General features: G+C 38.9%; 1 protein-coding gene across 3 annotated transcripts in view; it reads left to right on the plus strand.

The window, feature by feature from the left end:
• The window catches only part of LOC128782841 (zinc finger RNA-binding protein-like), a 69,228-nt gene extending 53,590 nt beyond the window's left edge, over positions 1–15,638 (plus strand). For 2 of the 3 annotated variants that reach the window (XM_053933332.1, XM_053933333.1), the window contains exons 18-20: positions 11,353–11,464; positions 11,575–11,672; positions 13,347–15,638. In XM_053933332.1, the coding sequence (XP_053789307.1) occupies positions 11,353–11,464; positions 11,575–11,672; positions 13,347–13,526 (390 nt within the window). In that variant the 3' untranslated portion in view covers positions 13,527–15,638. Of the gene's footprint in view, positions 1–3,616; positions 3,690–11,352; positions 11,465–11,574; positions 11,673–13,346 lie in introns of those variants that run through there. The other variant, XM_053933334.1, reaches the window with a different exon arrangement.
• The last annotated feature ends 2,376 nt before the right edge of the window (positions 15,639–18,014 follow it).

An 18,014-nucleotide genomic window follows, 5' to 3' on the forward strand; every position in this document is an offset into this window, starting at 1 on the left:
AAAATCCAGTTTCTGTGCTATACTTCATGAAAGATATACTGTACAAATATAGTTTAACGGAATCTCAGAAGTATGTAAGTACCCTCAATATTGCTGACTAAGTAGCCAAAGAATAAACCCAGGCATACTTTTAGAAAAGCATCCTTTAAAATGTTGCAACACACAGCAGGTACATAGATGAAGAACAAGGAATGTTGTTTCTTATTTCTCATAATAGCTGTTCTAAGGCGCAGCCAGAAAGGAAGCGATGTGTCACAGAATCACTGAATGGGTAAAGTTGGAAGGGACCACAGTGGGTCATCTGGTTCAGCCTCCCTGCTCAAGCAGGGTCATCTCAGAGCACATGGCACAGGACTGCATCCAGATGGATCTGTGTTTTGGTTTGAAAGCAAAACCAGTGAGAGACTCCAAGTCAGAAATACAATTTATTGGGAAAAGGGAAAAAAGAAGACAAAAATACATGCAGTGATACAAAAGGAAGACCACTGACAAAGTCAGAATACAACCTGACACCCCTTTGGCCAGCGTGCTGGTAGCAGTCCAAATTGGAGTGGCTGCAGTCTTCCTGGAGTGGCAGATGTGGTTGCTGTGTCTTCTTGGAAACCTGTGGAAAGGCTGCCTCTCTGTCTAGAAATCCCTGGATTTATCCAGGTGGGAATACCTAGCTCCTCCCCCTGGGCGGAGCATCTCACAATGGGCTGATGTTATTCTGAGTTACAAGGTGTGTCCTTAATCACCTGTTAAACAGAACTGGCTCCTGGAGAGTGTTATCTCTGAGTCATGTGGCAAGACATTGATGGGCCTATTAACAGGAGATAAGGAAAACTGTCCAGATGCAACTGCTACTCGGATGGTAATAGGAAACATCTTGGTGCTCAGTCTGGGACAATCTGGAATATCTCCAGTGAGGGAGACTACACAACCTCTCTGGGTAACCTGTTCCAGTGCATGGTCACTCACAGAATAAAGAAGTTCTTCCTTATATTCAGGTGGAACTTCCTGTGCATCAGTTTCTGCACATTGCTTCTTGTTCTATTGGTTGGCATCACCGAGAAGAGCCTGGCTCTATCCTCTGGCACTCACCCTTTAGGTACTTATAGACATTGATGAGGTCCCCTCTCAGTTGCCTCTTCTCAGGGCTGAACAGGCCCAGTTCCCTCAGCTTTTCCTCCTAAGAGAGATACTCTAGACCCTTGATCAACTTCATAGCGCTCTGCTGGACCTGCTTCAGGAGCTCCATGTCTCTCTTCTACTGAGGAGCCCAGAACTGGACGCAGCACTCCAGCACACCAGGGCTGAGTAGAAGGGCAGGATCACCTCCCTCAACCTTCTGACAACACTCTTCCCAATGCACCCCAGGATGCCATTGGCCTTCTTGACCACAAGGGCACTACTGACTCATGGACAACTTGTCCACCCGGACCGCCAGGTTCTTCTCCGCAGAGCTGCTTTCCAGCAGGTCATCCCCAGCCTGTACTGGTGCCTGAGGTTATTCCTCCGCAGATGCAGGACCCTGCACTTGCCTTTGTTGAATTTCAGGCAGTTCCTCTCTGTTCATCTCTCCAACCCGTCAAGGTCCTTCTAAAGAGCAGCACAACACCCTGGGGTGTTGGCCACTCCTTCCAGCTTTGTGCCATCAGCAAACTTGCTGAGGAAGCATCTGCCCCTTTGTCCAAGTCATTGATGAACACATTAAACAATACTGGACACAGTATAGAACCTTGGGAAGCACCACTAGTGACAGTCCTCCAACTAGACCATGTGCCACTGATCACAACCCTCTGGGATCTGCTGTTCAGCCAGTTCTCAATACACCTCACTGTCCACTCATTCAGTCCATACTTCCTGAGTTTGCCTATGAGGATTTCATAAGAGATTTCAGGCCTAGGTGTGTTTCAGTTCTCTCTAAAAGTGCTTCCTGTCTTGCTCTTGTCTCTGAAAAGTGGGAAATAAACTCTCCAACCAATTTGCTAGGTTAGAAACCCAACATTACTTTATTAGCAGTGCTGGATACATGGGGGATTCTTCTCAAAGCATGCATGAGCAGCAACCTAAGAGACCAGGTTATATTCCTGAAACTAATGCATATTCATCACATTTCCTGAATACATGCATATATGCTAATTATTTCCATGGATTTGTTTGGATATGGTTCTAGATCTTCTGATGAATCTTTTCTCTTTCAGAGTATCTCAAATATGTCATCAGGTCATAATGTACTTCACTTATCATTCTTTGCTCTGACACACTGTTTTCGTTTAGGGTAAATTTGGGAAAAATTTTTTAGGAGGAGCTTTTAGAAAGTAAACTTTTTATGGTTTTTCTTTTACTTGGTTTGGGAAGAATTTTTTTGGAGAGAAGTGGAAAAAAACTTGTTTATTTAACAAGTAAAACACTTTCTAATATAAAAAAACAACACTAGATGACAAAACTCTTTTACTGCTCTGAAGAGATAACAAATTTAGAAAGTCTCTCTTGGGAGTGGTTGTTCATTTCTTGGTTTCTGGCGCTGGGGATGGCTGCTGCAGATCACAAAATGCAGGCTTTTGGTGTTTCTTGGTGTTTTTCAGGTCCCAGTCTGGAGCAGGTTTAGATGATAGTCAGGAAAGGGAAAAAAAAAACAGTTTAGGGTAAAAATTGGACTGCTTAGCTAAACTAACTAATAAGCAAAAGCAAAAGTAAAAGCAAGGGTAAAGAGAAAGTAAGTAAGCCAGCAAGCAAGCAAACTTAGCTTTTTTTAGACACAGACTATGGGGGGAGGTGAGCCGGCTAACAAGATAAAACAAACTTTTACTTTTCAGAGTCAGTCCTGAAGGCACAGAACATAATATCAGGCATAAACAGAACACACGATTGGGGATACAAGCACTATAATGTTACCTTAGGACATTCCACTCCTTATTTCTAAATTGTCAACGTAACTACTAAACATCATGTAAAAACTTTATTAAGTAAAAACTTCTATTTTTTACTTACTCAGACACATTTTTTATCTTACTTGTTTAAACTTTTGACACTTACACATTTTTTTTTACTTGCTTAAACTTTTGATACTTACACATTTTCTTTTGTTTTATGTTTGTGTGGTTTAATGTATAAACAATGGCAGTAACATTTAGTAAATAGTGATATTTGTACATGAGTTTTACTTTATAATTAGGTCTTTTTGAGGTATATATTGTGTCATTTTATTTTTTTGTGTTATTTACTATGTACAACGGTTCTTGAGTAAAGATAATCTCACGAATGGGTTTGTACTTGAGGTAGAATTGATTTATACTGGTTTTTTTTAACAAACTTTTGATATGTGTTACTGGTACTTTATTTTTGTTTCCTATATTTAGGGATTTAGACTAGGTAGGACTTGCTTGATTGGTGGAACTTTGGGTGTTAACTAACTAGGTGGTTTTTGCTAAATGTTGTTTTTAGATTTTAAAAGATTTTTTACTTAATGTTTTTAAGGTGGTTTTTAACAGTTTATTGTACTTTTTTATTTTGCTTGTTGCTGGTGCATGGTAGGGGATATGGTATACCTATTTAATGCTATGTTCTTTAGTTTAGGTGTTGATAAGGCTATTTTTAAAATGAGTTTTATTGTTTGATTTAATCTTTTCAGGGGTACTATGCCTTTAAAGGACTTGCTTTTTAAGGCTCAGGATGGTGTTACGGGCTGTAGCATGAGACACAGGGTAGGTTTCTAACTATTTCGTGGTGGCTTCTACTATTGTGAGCATGTAGCGCTTGCCTTGGCGTGTTTGGGGCAGCGCGATGTAGTCAATCTGCCAGGCCTCCTTATACTTGTATTTGGACTACTGTTTACTATACTATAGGGCCTTTACTTGCTTGGCTTGCTTGATGGCAGCACATGTTTTACAGTCATGGATAATTTGAGAAATATTGTTTATGGTTAAATCTACTTTTCCGTCTCATGCCTACTTATAGGTGGCATCTTTACCCTGATGGTTTGAGGCATCATGGGCTTATCGTGTTAGGAATAACTCTTCCTTGTGTTGCTAATTTAAGTCTATTTTTGACACTCTTATTTTTGTAGCTTGATTTACTTGTTGCTTGTTTTGCTGCTCTTTATTAGCTCTACTTTTGGGGACATGGGCATCTACATGGCGAACTTTTACAGGTAGTTTCTCTACCTGGGTAGTAATGTTTTTTTATTTTTTAGCAGCTTAAATTGTTTTTTTTTTTACGCTGTTAGTTTCTTTTTTTTTTTCAGCCATTCTTACAGAGCATTGGTTACTATTTATGAATTAGTGTAGAGGTAGACCTTTGGCTACTTCTTTTTTGTAATGTTTAGGGCCAGTTGAACAGCTTTGAGTTTAGTAAGTTGACTTGATCTACCCTCTCTTTTAGTGGCTTTTGTGACTTGTTGTGTGGGGCTCTATACGGCTGCTTTCTACTTTTGATTCATCTTTAGGATGTGACAGGAACTATAAGTGAAAAGAGCATAGTGTGTTTTCTCTGCTGGCAGTTGGTTGTATGGTGGAGTTTTTTCAGCCTGTGTCACTGGTTCTTGTTTTTTATTTGTGATACTAAAACTTTCACTTTCAGGCTAATTTGTAATTACTTTTAAAATTTCAGGGCGATTCAGTTTACCAATACGGGTGCGCTGTGTGATGAGAGTAATCTACTTGTTTTATGTAGCACTGGTGGTATGGTGGGTGAAGGGAACTTTTCTTCTGAACATCTACCCCAGCACTGGTAGTCGGGGTGCTAGGAGGAGTTGTGTTTCTGTACTAATCACTTCTGAGGCGGCTTGGACTTCTTTGTAGGTGGCTAAGATTTCTTTTTCTGTTGGGGCGTAGTTGGCTTCAGACTTTCTGTAGCTCTGACTCTAAAATCTTAATGGTTGGCCTTGAGTTTCATCAGGTACTTTCTGCTAAAGGCTCTAGGACAGACCATGGTTCCCGGCTGTAGAATAGAGCATGTTCTTCACATATGGTCCCGTCCTGACTGTGCTACGGGCTACTGCATGAGCAATTTTTTGCTTAATTTGGGTGAAAGCTTGTTGCTGATCAGGGCTTTAATGGAAATTGTTTTTCTTGCAGGTGACAAGGTAAAGAGGGCTCATGATCTGACTGTACTCAGGAATGTGTATTTTTTAAAAGCCTGTGGCACTTAAGAAAGCTTGTGTTTCTTTCTTATTGGTTGGTGGGAACATAGCTGTGATCTTGTTGATGATATCTGTAGGAATTTGATGCTGTCTATCTTGCTACTTCACTCTTAAGAATTGGATCTCTTGAGCAGGTCTTTTAACTTTACTTTTTTTGATGGTGAAACCAGCTTCGAGGAGGATTCGGATGATTTTCTCTCTTTTCTCAAACACTTCTGCTGCTGTGTTCTTCTACACAATAATATTATCAATATACTGCAGATGTTCTGGAGCTTCACCTTTTACTAGTGCAGTCTGGATCAGTTTATGGCAGATGGTAGGACTGGGCTTCCACCCCTGGGGCAGTTGGTTTCAGGTATACTGCACTCCCCTCTATGTAAAGGCAAACTGAGGCCTGCATTCTGCTGCTAGAGGAATGGAGAAAAACGCATTAGCAACGTTAATAGTGGCATACCACTTTGCTGCCTTGGACTCCAGCTCGTACTGGAGTTCCAGCATGTCTGGCACAGCAGCACTTAGTGGTGGAGTCACTTCATTTAATGCACGGCAGTCTACTGTCAATCTCTATTCTTTTTTAGATTTACGCACAGGCTAAATGGGGCTGTTGAAGGGTGAGTGGGTTTTGCTGACCACCTCTTGGCTCTCTAGCTCTCAAATCATCTTATGGATGGGAACTACAGCAGTTTGAGCTGTTTTGTACTGTCAGTGATGTACTGTTGAAGTGGCAATTGGTACTTTTTGCTCTTTTCTCTTTAGAAGTCCAACTGTATTTGGATTTTGGACAGTTTAGGCAAGGTGTTCAATTGCTGGATGCCCTCTGTTACTGCAGCTGCTATCTTAAATGCTTATCTGAGTCTTTTTGGGTCATTAAAATACCCCCCTTCAGAGGTAATCTATGCTCAAAATGCATGGGGCCTCTGGGCCAGTCACAATAGGATGTTTTTTCCACTCATTTTCAGTCAGGCTCACTTCAGCTTCTATTAAGGTAAAGTCTTGTGATCTTCCTGTCACGCCAGCGATGGAGACAGATTCTGCTCTTACATGTTTTGATGGGACTAATGTGTATTGCGCACCAGTAGTGACCAAAGCCTTATATTTCTGTGGTTCTGATGTGCCAGGCCAACGAATTCACACAGTCCAGAAAACACAGTTTTCCCTCGCCTCTACCTGGCTAGAGGCAGGGCCCCTCTAAGCCTGATTATCCTTCTTTCCTTGGGCATATGTCTTAGAGGCTCCTTCCAGGGGATCGGACATGTCATCATCATCATCATACCTGGCAGCTTGGCTACCAGCAACTGGAGCTGCTTTCCTTTTGGTGGAACTTCCTCTCTGAGTCTTGCCTTCCTTCAATTCACGCACCTGTTGTGCCAGAGCAGCAGTAGATTTTCCGTCCCATCTCCTCATGTTTTCTCTGCAATCACGCCGGAAGAACCACAGCTCAGCTCGTGGGGTGTACCTTCTCTCCCCATCTGGGGAATGTTTGCATTGGATACTAGGGCTTCTAATTTGTACTGCCGAGATTTGGAGAAGGTCCTCTTTAATCTCCTCCCTGAGTTTCTTGTGATTCTCCTCTATCTTGTCTTCTACTTTCTGCAGACGTGTTTCCACTGCTGCGATTCTGGCATGTGTCGGGCCATGCACAGCATCTGCATATGCCCAGAGCTTCTTCACCATATCAAGCACGGTCTCATCTCTGTCATCTCACTTCATTATTTCTAAAGCAGAAGCGTATTCATGTGGCCTAAGCCATACAAGTTTTCGCTACATCACAGATGTACATGGCACTAAGTCAGGATTCTTAGTTGTTATGTCATCTGAGAAGATAACCTTTGCCACTGCCATTTCTCTCAGGCATTGGATCCCTTGTTCTATAGTCTTCCACTGGGTCTGCTGCATATAAAGATCATCTGCACACAGGTATCTTTGTGCTACACTTTCCAGGACCCATGCCCAGAGGCTGTGAGGGTTAGCCCCCCTCATCATTCCTTGGTCGATGACAGGATCATGTGACAGGGATCCCAAATGCCTTGCTTCAGTGCCGTCCAGAATTGTAGCTTCACCTGCAGCATCCCAAAGACGGACCAACCAACTAATTATAGACTCATCAGCTCGTCGAGTGTAATCCTTTCTTAGGCCACGGAGGTCCTTTAGGGAAAAGGACTCAGTATTGGCCTCTGATCTTGTACCAGTTGCTTTGACTCCTGATTTTATGTCAGGAGGCGTTGAGGGTCCTTCTCCTGCATCATAATCATCCTCATCATCCACTGGTTGATCGGTCTTGTCTGTGCACTTTCCACTTCTCGTGCTAGTAGCAACAGCCATTGGTTGAGGCTTACAGTATGGTTTAGCTGCTGGCTTTGAGCCTGGGCTGTTGGCTGCAGCCTGAGTGACTGGGATAGCTGCTGATTTATCTCCCTGCCCCCCTTCCTCTGTCTGCTGCCCTACAGTATCTAGCAGGGTGCAATAAGCATATGCCAGGGCCCAGCTCACTGCAATGATCTTTTTCTCCTTAGGGGTATCATGGCACTTCTCTTTCAGGTACTTTGCCATCTCAGCTGGGTTCTGAATTTGTTCACATGGAAAGTCCCAGACTATAGGGTCAGAAAACTCCTTTAAGATTTGGCCCATATCCTCCCATTTCCCACACCACTCAGGATTTCTCACACCTGGGTCTACTCCTGGGTCAGGGGTCTCATCAGCCCTTCTAGAAATCTCAGCCCTCATTCTAGAGAAGCTGCAAACTGTATAGAGAAAGCGTACCAAATTAAATACCAGAAAGATGGTCTCTAACATTCAGGGGAAACTGAACATTCTCCAATAGGGATGTAACAGGTTCAGAGGAGAAGAAGGAAAGCAAAGGCTGAAAAGCCTCATCTCCTGCTTCTCCTCTAACAAACTGCGTGCACAGCCATAACCATGAACCATACATTCCTGGAACAGACTCCAGCACCTTTATAAACCTCCTGCAAGCCATTACAACTAAGCCTAGCCCGATGGATATTCTGGTCAGTGCCCCTCTACTGCAAAAACTACGTGTGGATATTCTCAGTTCAGTCAGAGAGAAAGAGAAAGGTTTTCTAACCAGGTGAGAGCCTGGGAAGCAGTTAGAAAAGAATGTAAATAATTCTCTAATCTACCTTGTTATTCACATTGTTTATAGATATGTTCTGCCACTGTGCGTCATTCACTGCCCACCAATGGTGTGCGATGTTTTTATTCTACGACCAATGAAATTAGTCTTCTCGATGTTCTCTATATATAGAGCAGTACATTTGATATAAATCAGAGTTCATTTTCTTCACCTTCTAATCTGGAGTTCTCTGTTCCCGTCCTGCTCAACGGTGTCAACTACATATTAGGGACAATACCGGAGCTATTTCTAGATAAGAAAATAAACCTAGGGACCATAGAGGTATTAAGACTTCAGAAAACCCTAGGGACCAGAAACACATGCAGGCCTCCACTCCAAGAGATATTATGAATTCAAACAACATAGCCAGTAACTGCTCTATACCAGCCCAGAGTAATTGCAACCAAAATATGATTAGAACAGGGTTTTTTTCCACTCTCTTGAGCCGCATGTTGGGCGCCAAAATATTTGTTTTAGTTTAGGGCAAATTTGGGAGAAAACCTCCAGGAGAAGCCTCCAGAAAGCAAACCCCCCCACAGCTCCTCCCCCACCTGGTTCGAGAAGAATTTCCTCAGAGAGAAGTGGAAAAAAACCTGTTTATTTAACAAGTAAAACAGTCCCCAGTACAAAAAAAAACAACACCAGATGACAAAACTCTTTTACTGCTCTGAAGAGATGACAAATTTAGAAAGTCTCTCTTGGGAGTGGTTGCCCAGTTCTCGGTCTCCGGCACCTGGGATGGCTGCTGCAGATCACAAAATGCAGGCTCTCGGTGTTTCTTGGTGTTTCCCAGGTCCTGGTCCAGAGCAGGTTCAGTTGATATTCAGGAAAGGGAAAGGGAAAGGGAAAAAAAAAAAACAGTCCAGGGTAAAAATTGGACTGCCTAGCTAAACTAACTAATAAGCAAAAGCAAAAGCAAGGGCAACGTGAAAGCAAGTAAGCCAGCAAGCAAGCAAGCAAGTAAGCAAGCAAGCAAGCAAACTTAGCCTTTCTTAGACACAGACTATGGGGGGAGGTGAGCCGGCTCGTAACAAGACAAAACAAACTTTTACTTTTCAGAGTCAGTCCTGAAGGCACAGAACATAATATCAGGCATAAACAGAACACACAATTGGGGATACAAGCACCATACCGTCACCCTAGGACACACGCAATCCTTGTTCTCAAAACTAAGGTATCAGCTAATACATATTAATCACTGATAGAAGTAAACAAGGAAGCATTAGCTGGCAGAAGACTTATTAGTCACAGATATAGAGAGTTAACACAAGGCCAGAATCATCTCTGGTATTTGCATAAGCACTGTATGGTACAAAAGTAAACATTAACCACAAGTAGAAGGATCATACGCTATTGTGCTAAAGTTAAAAGAATGTTCCAACATCTGCCTCCAGTGCTGCATAGACTTCTTATTAAAGAAATTTAACTTGTTCGGTAACACTCTTGGTGCCCGATGCATTGCCAGTGCCACGAATCACCACTGAAGTTTGTGTATTCAGTTGTTCTTTTGGCTTGTTGGCAAAGTCCTACTGACAAAAAAAAAAGACATTTAAAATATATGATTTCTGACAGTTACAGATAAAATTTTGTAGATTGAGGAAATATATTTTTCTAGACTCAGAACTTTTCCTGACTTGTATGCTAGAAGCCTGTTACAAGCCAAAGATGCCAGAGCTTTTCAGAAAGAGCCTAAGTAGTTTTAATAATAGAAAATATTAGGAAATCTAAACATACACATTAGTATCAGTCTCTTTATATGCCTAGAAATAAAAACTAAATTAGAAGAATTGTGTCAAGTTCCTACAAGTTAGAAGGAACCAATATTCAAGGTTGATTTATTTTTATTTATTTTCCAAACTTGAAATCTAGCCATTTGTGCACATAAACACTGGGGCATCATAATTCCCATTTTCCTATTATGAAATTGAAGACTTTAGTGTATTGTATGAGGATCCAAAAGAACTAGATTTGAATAAATAATGTGATCTGCTTTTTTTTCTTTCCTGCTGTATTTTGCTTCATACTTGAAAAAACCTAAATTGTTGCTAAAACTCAAAAGCTTGACCCTGAGTGATACAGTGTAAGTACTAAAATACCATGCTTAAAAATTGAAATTTTTCAGTTAAATTGAGCTAAAATAGAAAGGAATAGGCACCCTTAGGGAGTGATTGTAATCAGCACTGCCTGTAGTTACTTGCATGCATTAGAATGGACATTTATTCTTGGAAAATAGAAAGAGAAGGCAACATTAGTGCAAATGTAAACTTGGGAGAGGAACCAAAAAAACAAACTCCCAGAAATCCCACCAAAAAACAAGAGAGACATATTGTTTAAAAATAAAACTTGCCGAGGAGGTGGTAATGAAACATCCATTTAATGCTTACTTTTGCAAAAATCTTTTATAGTTTTTTTGTAAAATAGTGTCTAATAAAGGCAAACAATGGAAATATTCACAGAAAAAAATGTGTAAATTTTAGACAAACCTGTTTATCATCAAGGGATTTTTTTACACTTGTTTAACATCTAAGTTAGTGTTAGCGTATACCCAGAAAACAAAAATTGCAGTGAACTTCAGTTTTGCAAAACTGAAGAACTAGTAGCCACTTAAATGTTAAAAGGTCATTAAATTTTGGATACTTTAAGTTTCTGTATTCTTGTAGGAAAAAAAAAAAATCATTTCTCTGTAGCATCCTGTTAATTTCATTAGATGACTCAAATTCACCACTTCATACTGTGTGCTGTTTATTCACATGGCTAACAGATTCCAGTGACCTGCCACGTTTCATGCTCTCAAAAAATGACTGGACAAGTTCTCCAAGTAGGCTACTACTGTATAAATTTCTAAGAAAATCTTTGGACAACTTGTCATGAGAAGCAGCATATCAGTACTCAACACTCAATGTTAATCTTACAGTAGCTTTCTTTTTATTAATTGTTAACAAACATCTGATTTTTAAAATTTTAACTGAAAATGTTCTGTGATGTGTAATATCCTTCAAAATTTCAGTATCAAAAGTTCTGTACTGAACAACAGTAGTAGCTTTTTTTAAAAAAATCAGTCTTCTAAATTGTCTGGATTTTCTTATTGTTCTTCTAGGCTATGGAGTTGCTTGTGGAAAAAGCAATTAGCAGTGCTACTGGACCACAGAGTCCTGGGGATGCACTAAGAAGAGTTTTTGAGTGTATATCTTCAGGAATCATTCTTAAAGGCAAGTTGCAGTTGACCAGTGTCTGTATACTTATGTTTAAGTAATGTAAAATCTGTAATCTTGATTGAAATAAGATAGAGATGTGCTACTAATTAGCCTAACTGTTTTAGGTGGTCCTGGCCTTCTGGACCCTTGTGAGAAAGATCCTTTTGATACACTTGCTGTAATGACAGATCAGCAACGAGAGGATATTACTTCAAGTGCACAGGTAAGGAAAAGTGTCACAGTACGATAGGTTGGATTCAAACCTATACAGGGGCCCTCAGCCAACCCTGTTCAATCTTAAATGCAAGCAAACCACTGGCCAGAGAGCTGGGCAGAGAGCAGGCCCATCCAATCAGCTATCTGGACCCGGGCGATTCAAAGCCCCTATAAAAAGGGCAGCCATATTAAACTCAGGGCTGTTTGCTGATGACGATCGGTGTGTTGTGTCGTGTGTCTGTCTCCAACCCACGACCCCATGTAACAGAAAAGTATGTGTTAAGTAACTAAATCTGATGGATAGTTTTTTTGTGTGAGTGATTGGTTGATTTGGGGTTTTTTTGGTGTTTTTATTAATGGAACTATATGATGGACATGAATTTTCTTTTCTTAGAATGTAGTCCAGTCATTTAAATGATCAGTCTTAAGCTAGGCAACAAAAATGTCACAACAGAGAATGTATAATAGTGTTAATTTTTGTACTAAAATTAACATATTTTCCTGAAAAATTTGAAGCACTCCCATCTACATATATAATCTCCATAAAGATGCGTACTCTACAGTAGTATGTTATTAGATTTAAAATTGCACCGGCATTTAATATTTTATAAATTGTCCTGGTTTAGGGCAAATTTTGGGAGGAAACCTCCAAAGGGGTCTCCTCTAGAAAGCAAATTTCAGCAGCCCCTCCCCTAACCAGTTTGGGAGAAAAAAATCTCCTTGGAGAGAAGTGGAAAAAACTGTTTATTTAACAAGAAAAGTACTCACAAACATGAAAAAAATAAATAATATTAAACAATGGAACCTCTCGCTGTTCTGAAGAGATGGCAAATTCACAGAGTCCTTCTGTGGATGTGGCTCAGTCTCTCTGGGGCTTGGGCCCAGCGTGCCAGGCGTTCAGCTTGGGGGGCTCCCGGGTGATTCTCCTGATGTCCTGGACCAGAGGGAAGCTGAACAGTCCCAGAAAGAAGGCACAGTCCAGGGAAAACCTTTCTTGCCTTAGCTAACAAGGAAAACCAGTGAAAAAAAAGCAAAGAAATCCACCTTGTCTCTCTCTCTCTCTGCAAAAGCTGAGAACTCCAAGAGCACTGAGCTCTTATCTGTCTCCTGCTGTCTGAGCTAGGCAGCACAGTCTGTGAGAGAGGAATTCCAGGGGAGTAAAGTGAAGCTTCTGCAGATAAACTGCGCGCCCTCTCGGTCTCTCTGGGCCTAGCTTAAAACTACAGGACCCATTTCTGAGCAAAAAGACAGATGATGGGGATACCAGCATCATAAAGTCACCCCAAGAAATCTGTGAAAGCTTAAATTTTAATATTTATTGTATCTACGAACAGTATTGGTTATTCATGCTTGCAGCTTAAGAGTTTACTGCCCCTACCTCTTAATTCAATCCTTTTGCCGAAGATTGCTAATGCATATTGAGACACATGACAAGCCTTGGCTGCTTCAATGCAAGTCCAGCAGCTAAAACACATATATATTATTTTTAAGTTAATATGTTGTATTTTGTATTGAAGCAGCAAATTTTATTGTGTTGACTTTGTTGGGGGAAGAAAGAGAGGATAATAAGAGCTAAGGATAATATAATATACCACTAATGTTCTTCATTAATTGTTTGATAAAGTATTTTAAATTGACATTTGTTTCTAACAGAAATATCTTTTTTCTATCCTTTTTCTAGTTTGCGCTGAGACTCCTTGCATTCCGTCAAATACACAAAGTTTTAGGAATGGATCCATTACCACAGATGAATCAACGCTTCAACATCCATAATAATCGTAAAAGAAGAAGGGACAGTGATGGGGTTGATGGATTTGAAGCAGAGGGAAAAAAAGACAAAAAAGATTATGATAACTTTTAAAAATGCTTGTCATTAGTGCTAAGATTGAAGGTGATAAAAAGTCCATTTGTTGCCTTGATTTTAAATGGACATAATAATGTATGTTTAAAATATCCAAAACCAACTTAGTAATTAGATTTGGAAGAGAAAAATATAGCTCTTCTGTGAGATTGTGAATATTTTAATGATTTACTGTATCAGACAGATTATGAATGGAAAGACTGCAAATGGAAACTGTCATTGGAAAAAATTGTGTTAAGTTTTTTCCCCATTACATTTTCTTTAAATGTGTTGCTAACTTTAGTCTCCATTTCTCTCTTGTGCATTGTTGTATCTTGACTGTATTTAATGCAGCGTTTGTGCTTCTGTTCCTATGTGTATTTTGATTATTTTTTTTATTTGGAAGGTTTTTTTCTTTGCCTTTGACACTAGTTGTATAAGTTACATTGTGTTAGCATAAACTTGCCCTCCCAATTAATATTTTACAGAACTTCATTTTGTAAAGTGAGACTGCAGGATTATGTTTTTGCTTTTGTTTTCCTAAATGTGAAGGGGTTGCAACACATAATTATCCTGCCATTTGAGTGCTCAGAATTAAATGTTTTTGACAGTCTTTTGTCATTTGTCTCTTTAGTGTGATATAAAATGTGATATAGTGTGATATTAATACAAATTTTTGTTAATCTAATCAACTTTGCTGTTAGTTGTATATTAGCAGTATAAAAAGCTAATATATACAGTATGGTCTTGCAACAGTTTTAATGCAGCTGCATAATTGATCAAAGTTTTGCATGATGTTTTGAGATTTTTTAATAGAAGGGCTTTTAAAACTATCAGGTTAAATGCGTAGGTCTTTCTATGATTGACTTTGTAACGTAGCAAGGTCAAAATATAACTTTTGGAATTTCCTTTTTCAACATACAAACAGAAGCAGGCATTTCCCATTTAGACAAAGTTAGTAATTCTTTTCAGTCCACTTTGTTGATATTAATGCCTCTCAGCCCTTAAAATAAATGTTTGTCATATCAGTGCCTGTAAGGGTATTCCTTATAGCTATTTCTGTATAAACTCTCAGTGATTTTTTTTCAATAATTCAAATTTTAAAAAGTGAAGTATAACTGAAAAAGTGAACATTAATAAAGGAAAAAAGTAACCCTGAAAATTGTTTGATGTATGCTTATGTCTCTTTCAAAAAGCTAAGTACAGCAGTGGTGTAGTAATGTTACACCATACTGTTGATGTATGGTCTGATACACAGATTTGTTGTCACAGCACTATTGTGGAATATGCAACTAAAAGCTAAAATTTATTAAATTACTAAAATTCATTATACACTTGAAACTGAAATTTCCCTCATTCTATTCAGTGTGTATTATGCTTTGTTGCAAACCCATAAAACTCACAGATAAACATAGACTAACATTCTGGTAACTATTGATGGCTGTAGGAGTGCATCACACATTACAAAGATCATTTGTTATTTCTGGTACAATTAAAAAACCTTTTTGTTCCATTTTGAGGTCAAATTTATCTTTGACCTTTTTAATAAATACTTCTTGGAGTAGAATGGGAGGGTGTTTTTGTTTGCAATGCTTACTACTAACAGCATGGCCCTGTAAAATAGAAATATACAATATTTTAGAAAAATAGAGAGAATCTTAAGGAAATATATTAATAGCATTCTTCAAGCATTAGAGTGCAGTTTTAAAAGGAGTGGTTATTAGTGGTTATCAAATAAAAAGAAGGCTTTCTCATTGTAGGAAAGATTTCTTACCAATTTCAGCATCAGAAATACAATAATTAATGCATGTTTTAAAATTACTTTAAGAAAGTATTATGCTAGTTTCTTTTGTCTGGCCTTGATGTGTGGCTCCAAGCATGTGCTTGGTCTTGGTGGGTATTGGTTGTTTGGGTTTTGTTGGTTGGTTGGTTGGTTGGTTGGTTGGTTTTTTAAAAGGGATATCTTGCTGCCATGGTGTCTGATAAGCCATTACTGTTTATTTTGAAAGCTAGAGGTGCTATTCATGCGGCTAGTTCAACTCCATAGCAAAGTTTCTTTCTCCATAAAACAAACATGTTTATTTGGGCATGTGATTGACCCTAACATTTCGGATTAAAAAGGTCAAAGATGTATTTTGTATTTAGTGTGTTTTTGTTCTACTGGCTTTTAAATCTTAACCAGTTTCTGGGTCTTTTGAACTACTGTATACTTAAAGTGATTCCACATTAAATATGAAGCTGTGACTAGGATTTTTGCGCTGTGTGGTGAAGAGTGAATTTGCAGATTATTTCTGTTTTACCTGCCCATTTTAATGGGCTATTTTAACTATGTAACTCCTGACTCTTGTTAAGCTAAGAATAATGGAAAAAACGGGTTTTAAAAAGTAAAGCATGAGCTTTGTTTTTAAATATTACATTGTGTGCTTAGGAAGATAAAGTTAAGACCAAGTAATCAATTTACAAACAAGTAACCATTTTAATACCCTATGTTTTGATAATGCTATTGGTTCGCTAATAAACAGTGTTTGCCTTTCTTATTCAGCAATGCTGTGTGTTAAATTTCAAAGTGCCAGACACTATAGTCATAATACACAAAAAAGAAATGTACACAGCAAGAATTTTCCCCTCAGTGCTCACTTTAGAGGAACAATTTAGTAAAATGAGAGCTGTTCTGTTTTGAAGTATTTTCAAGCTTTGACTTGTTTGCCTAGTTTTTAAGTATGTGCTATCTGTGAGCATTGTATTTTCACATGGGTTCCTGTAGAGGCATTGGTAGAAATGCAAGTCTGTTGGATACATTCCATCAACATCTCACCCTATTACAGAATTCTATATGAATTGTTAACCTTATGGAGCTATTGAATGTGATGGATTCATTTGCTGCTTCTATTTTTAGACCTATTTCACTACTCAGAAGTGATTTAAAATTTACTTAAAATTGTACCTAGCAACTTTCTGAGAGTTGAAATAAACTTTAAATATTCCTACAGCTATTTTCATGTATATTTAACATTCTTGTTGCTTGATGAATATCTGGTGATGATGGGTCTGTGAAGAATTCACACAATGCCAAATTCATTTCTTTATTAAACAAGACTTGTTTGCACTACCCAAACAGATTTTATCAGCATACCACTAGTAATAGAGAGGGGAAAAAAAAGGAAATTGGGAGGCATAATTTGCAATCTGTTGTTTTTTCCTACTTACATCATAGGTTTACAAAGTACAGTGATAGATTCAACCAGAATATGTTTTCCTTCTGGGTGGCTTTTTTTTTTCCTCTGAAAGCTGTAAGCCAAAGAGCTTTCCTAGGCAAAAAAGGCTAGCAAATTAGATTTCTTCTGAGAGATACTTTTATAAATCTTCTCAAGAGTTCTCTTTTCCTGTACTGTGATATTTCTCAGCCTTTTTAAAATGAAACAGACACCTAGTCTTTTGAGGAGGAAAAAAAAATTAAGGAGTGTCATCAATAGTGTTATCACAATGGTTTTGATTTACATCCAAATAAAAATTAGGCTCAATTCTGTTAATATCTGTTGATTTGTGTTCTCCAATTTTGTTCCATTTTCTCATTTAGATTTATGAAAATGTGCAAATCATAGAATCATTAAGGTTCAAAAGGCCTCTTAGATCATCAAGTCCACATATATATATTCCTAGTACTGAGAAAATTTGAAGTTATTGAACTGCGTTCTGTTAGGTTAGAGTTTACATTTTAAGAACTGCTGCCCTAACAATATGTGGCATGTGTAAAGTTCCTAACAGGGTAAAGTTCGTTGGTTTTCATGGATACCTGGTTGGAAGTTATTCATGGGGATTTTTAACCTGTACGGTGCACACTTTCCCACTTAATCTAGCCTTAGCATGTCTGCATTAGCAAAGTTCCTCATTAAGGGTTGTAGTCCTTAATAGGTATGTTTTCCTAAACTATTTTGTCCTGGGGTGACTTTATGATGCTTGTATCCCCATTCATCTCTTTAGCCCAGAAATAAATTTTTCACCTTTATGACTGGTTCCGAGATAGAAGCGGGGAGAGAAGAAGCGCGGAGTTTGTTATCAGAAACTGCACTCACTCCTCCACATTCCTTCTGGACTGTGTTGTCTGCAGCATGGACAGACAGCGGGACAGAGCTCTCCTTTGCTTTTTAAGTAGTTTTTAGCTAGCTGAGGCAGAGAAGTTCCCTGGACTGTGTTTTTTTTTTTTTTCTTTTTCTTGGAACTGTTCGAACCTGCTCTGGACTGAAAACCCAGAAGAGCACCGGCAGCTCACATCTGTGGCCCGCTGGGGCCTGGCCAGGGCCATGGCATTTTTCCAGCACCGAAGGGACTGATAAGACACTGAGTAAGCTGAGCTACAACCCACCAAAAAAAACTTTCTGAGTATATGTGAAAAATGCATATTATATGACTGGCTCTTCGCAAATATTAAGATGAATACTATATGTGTTATGTCAGAAAGTTATGCTCTATTAATCTCTTTTAAGTAGTGTGGTAAATATAGTTTTTAGG

This window comes from Vidua chalybeata (genome assembly GCF_026979565.1).
Source record: "Vidua chalybeata isolate OUT-0048 chromosome W unlocalized genomic scaffold, bVidCha1 merged haplotype SUPER_W_unloc_1, whole genome shotgun sequence".
Taxonomy (NCBI): domain Eukaryota; kingdom Metazoa; phylum Chordata; class Aves; order Passeriformes; family Viduidae; genus Vidua; species Vidua chalybeata.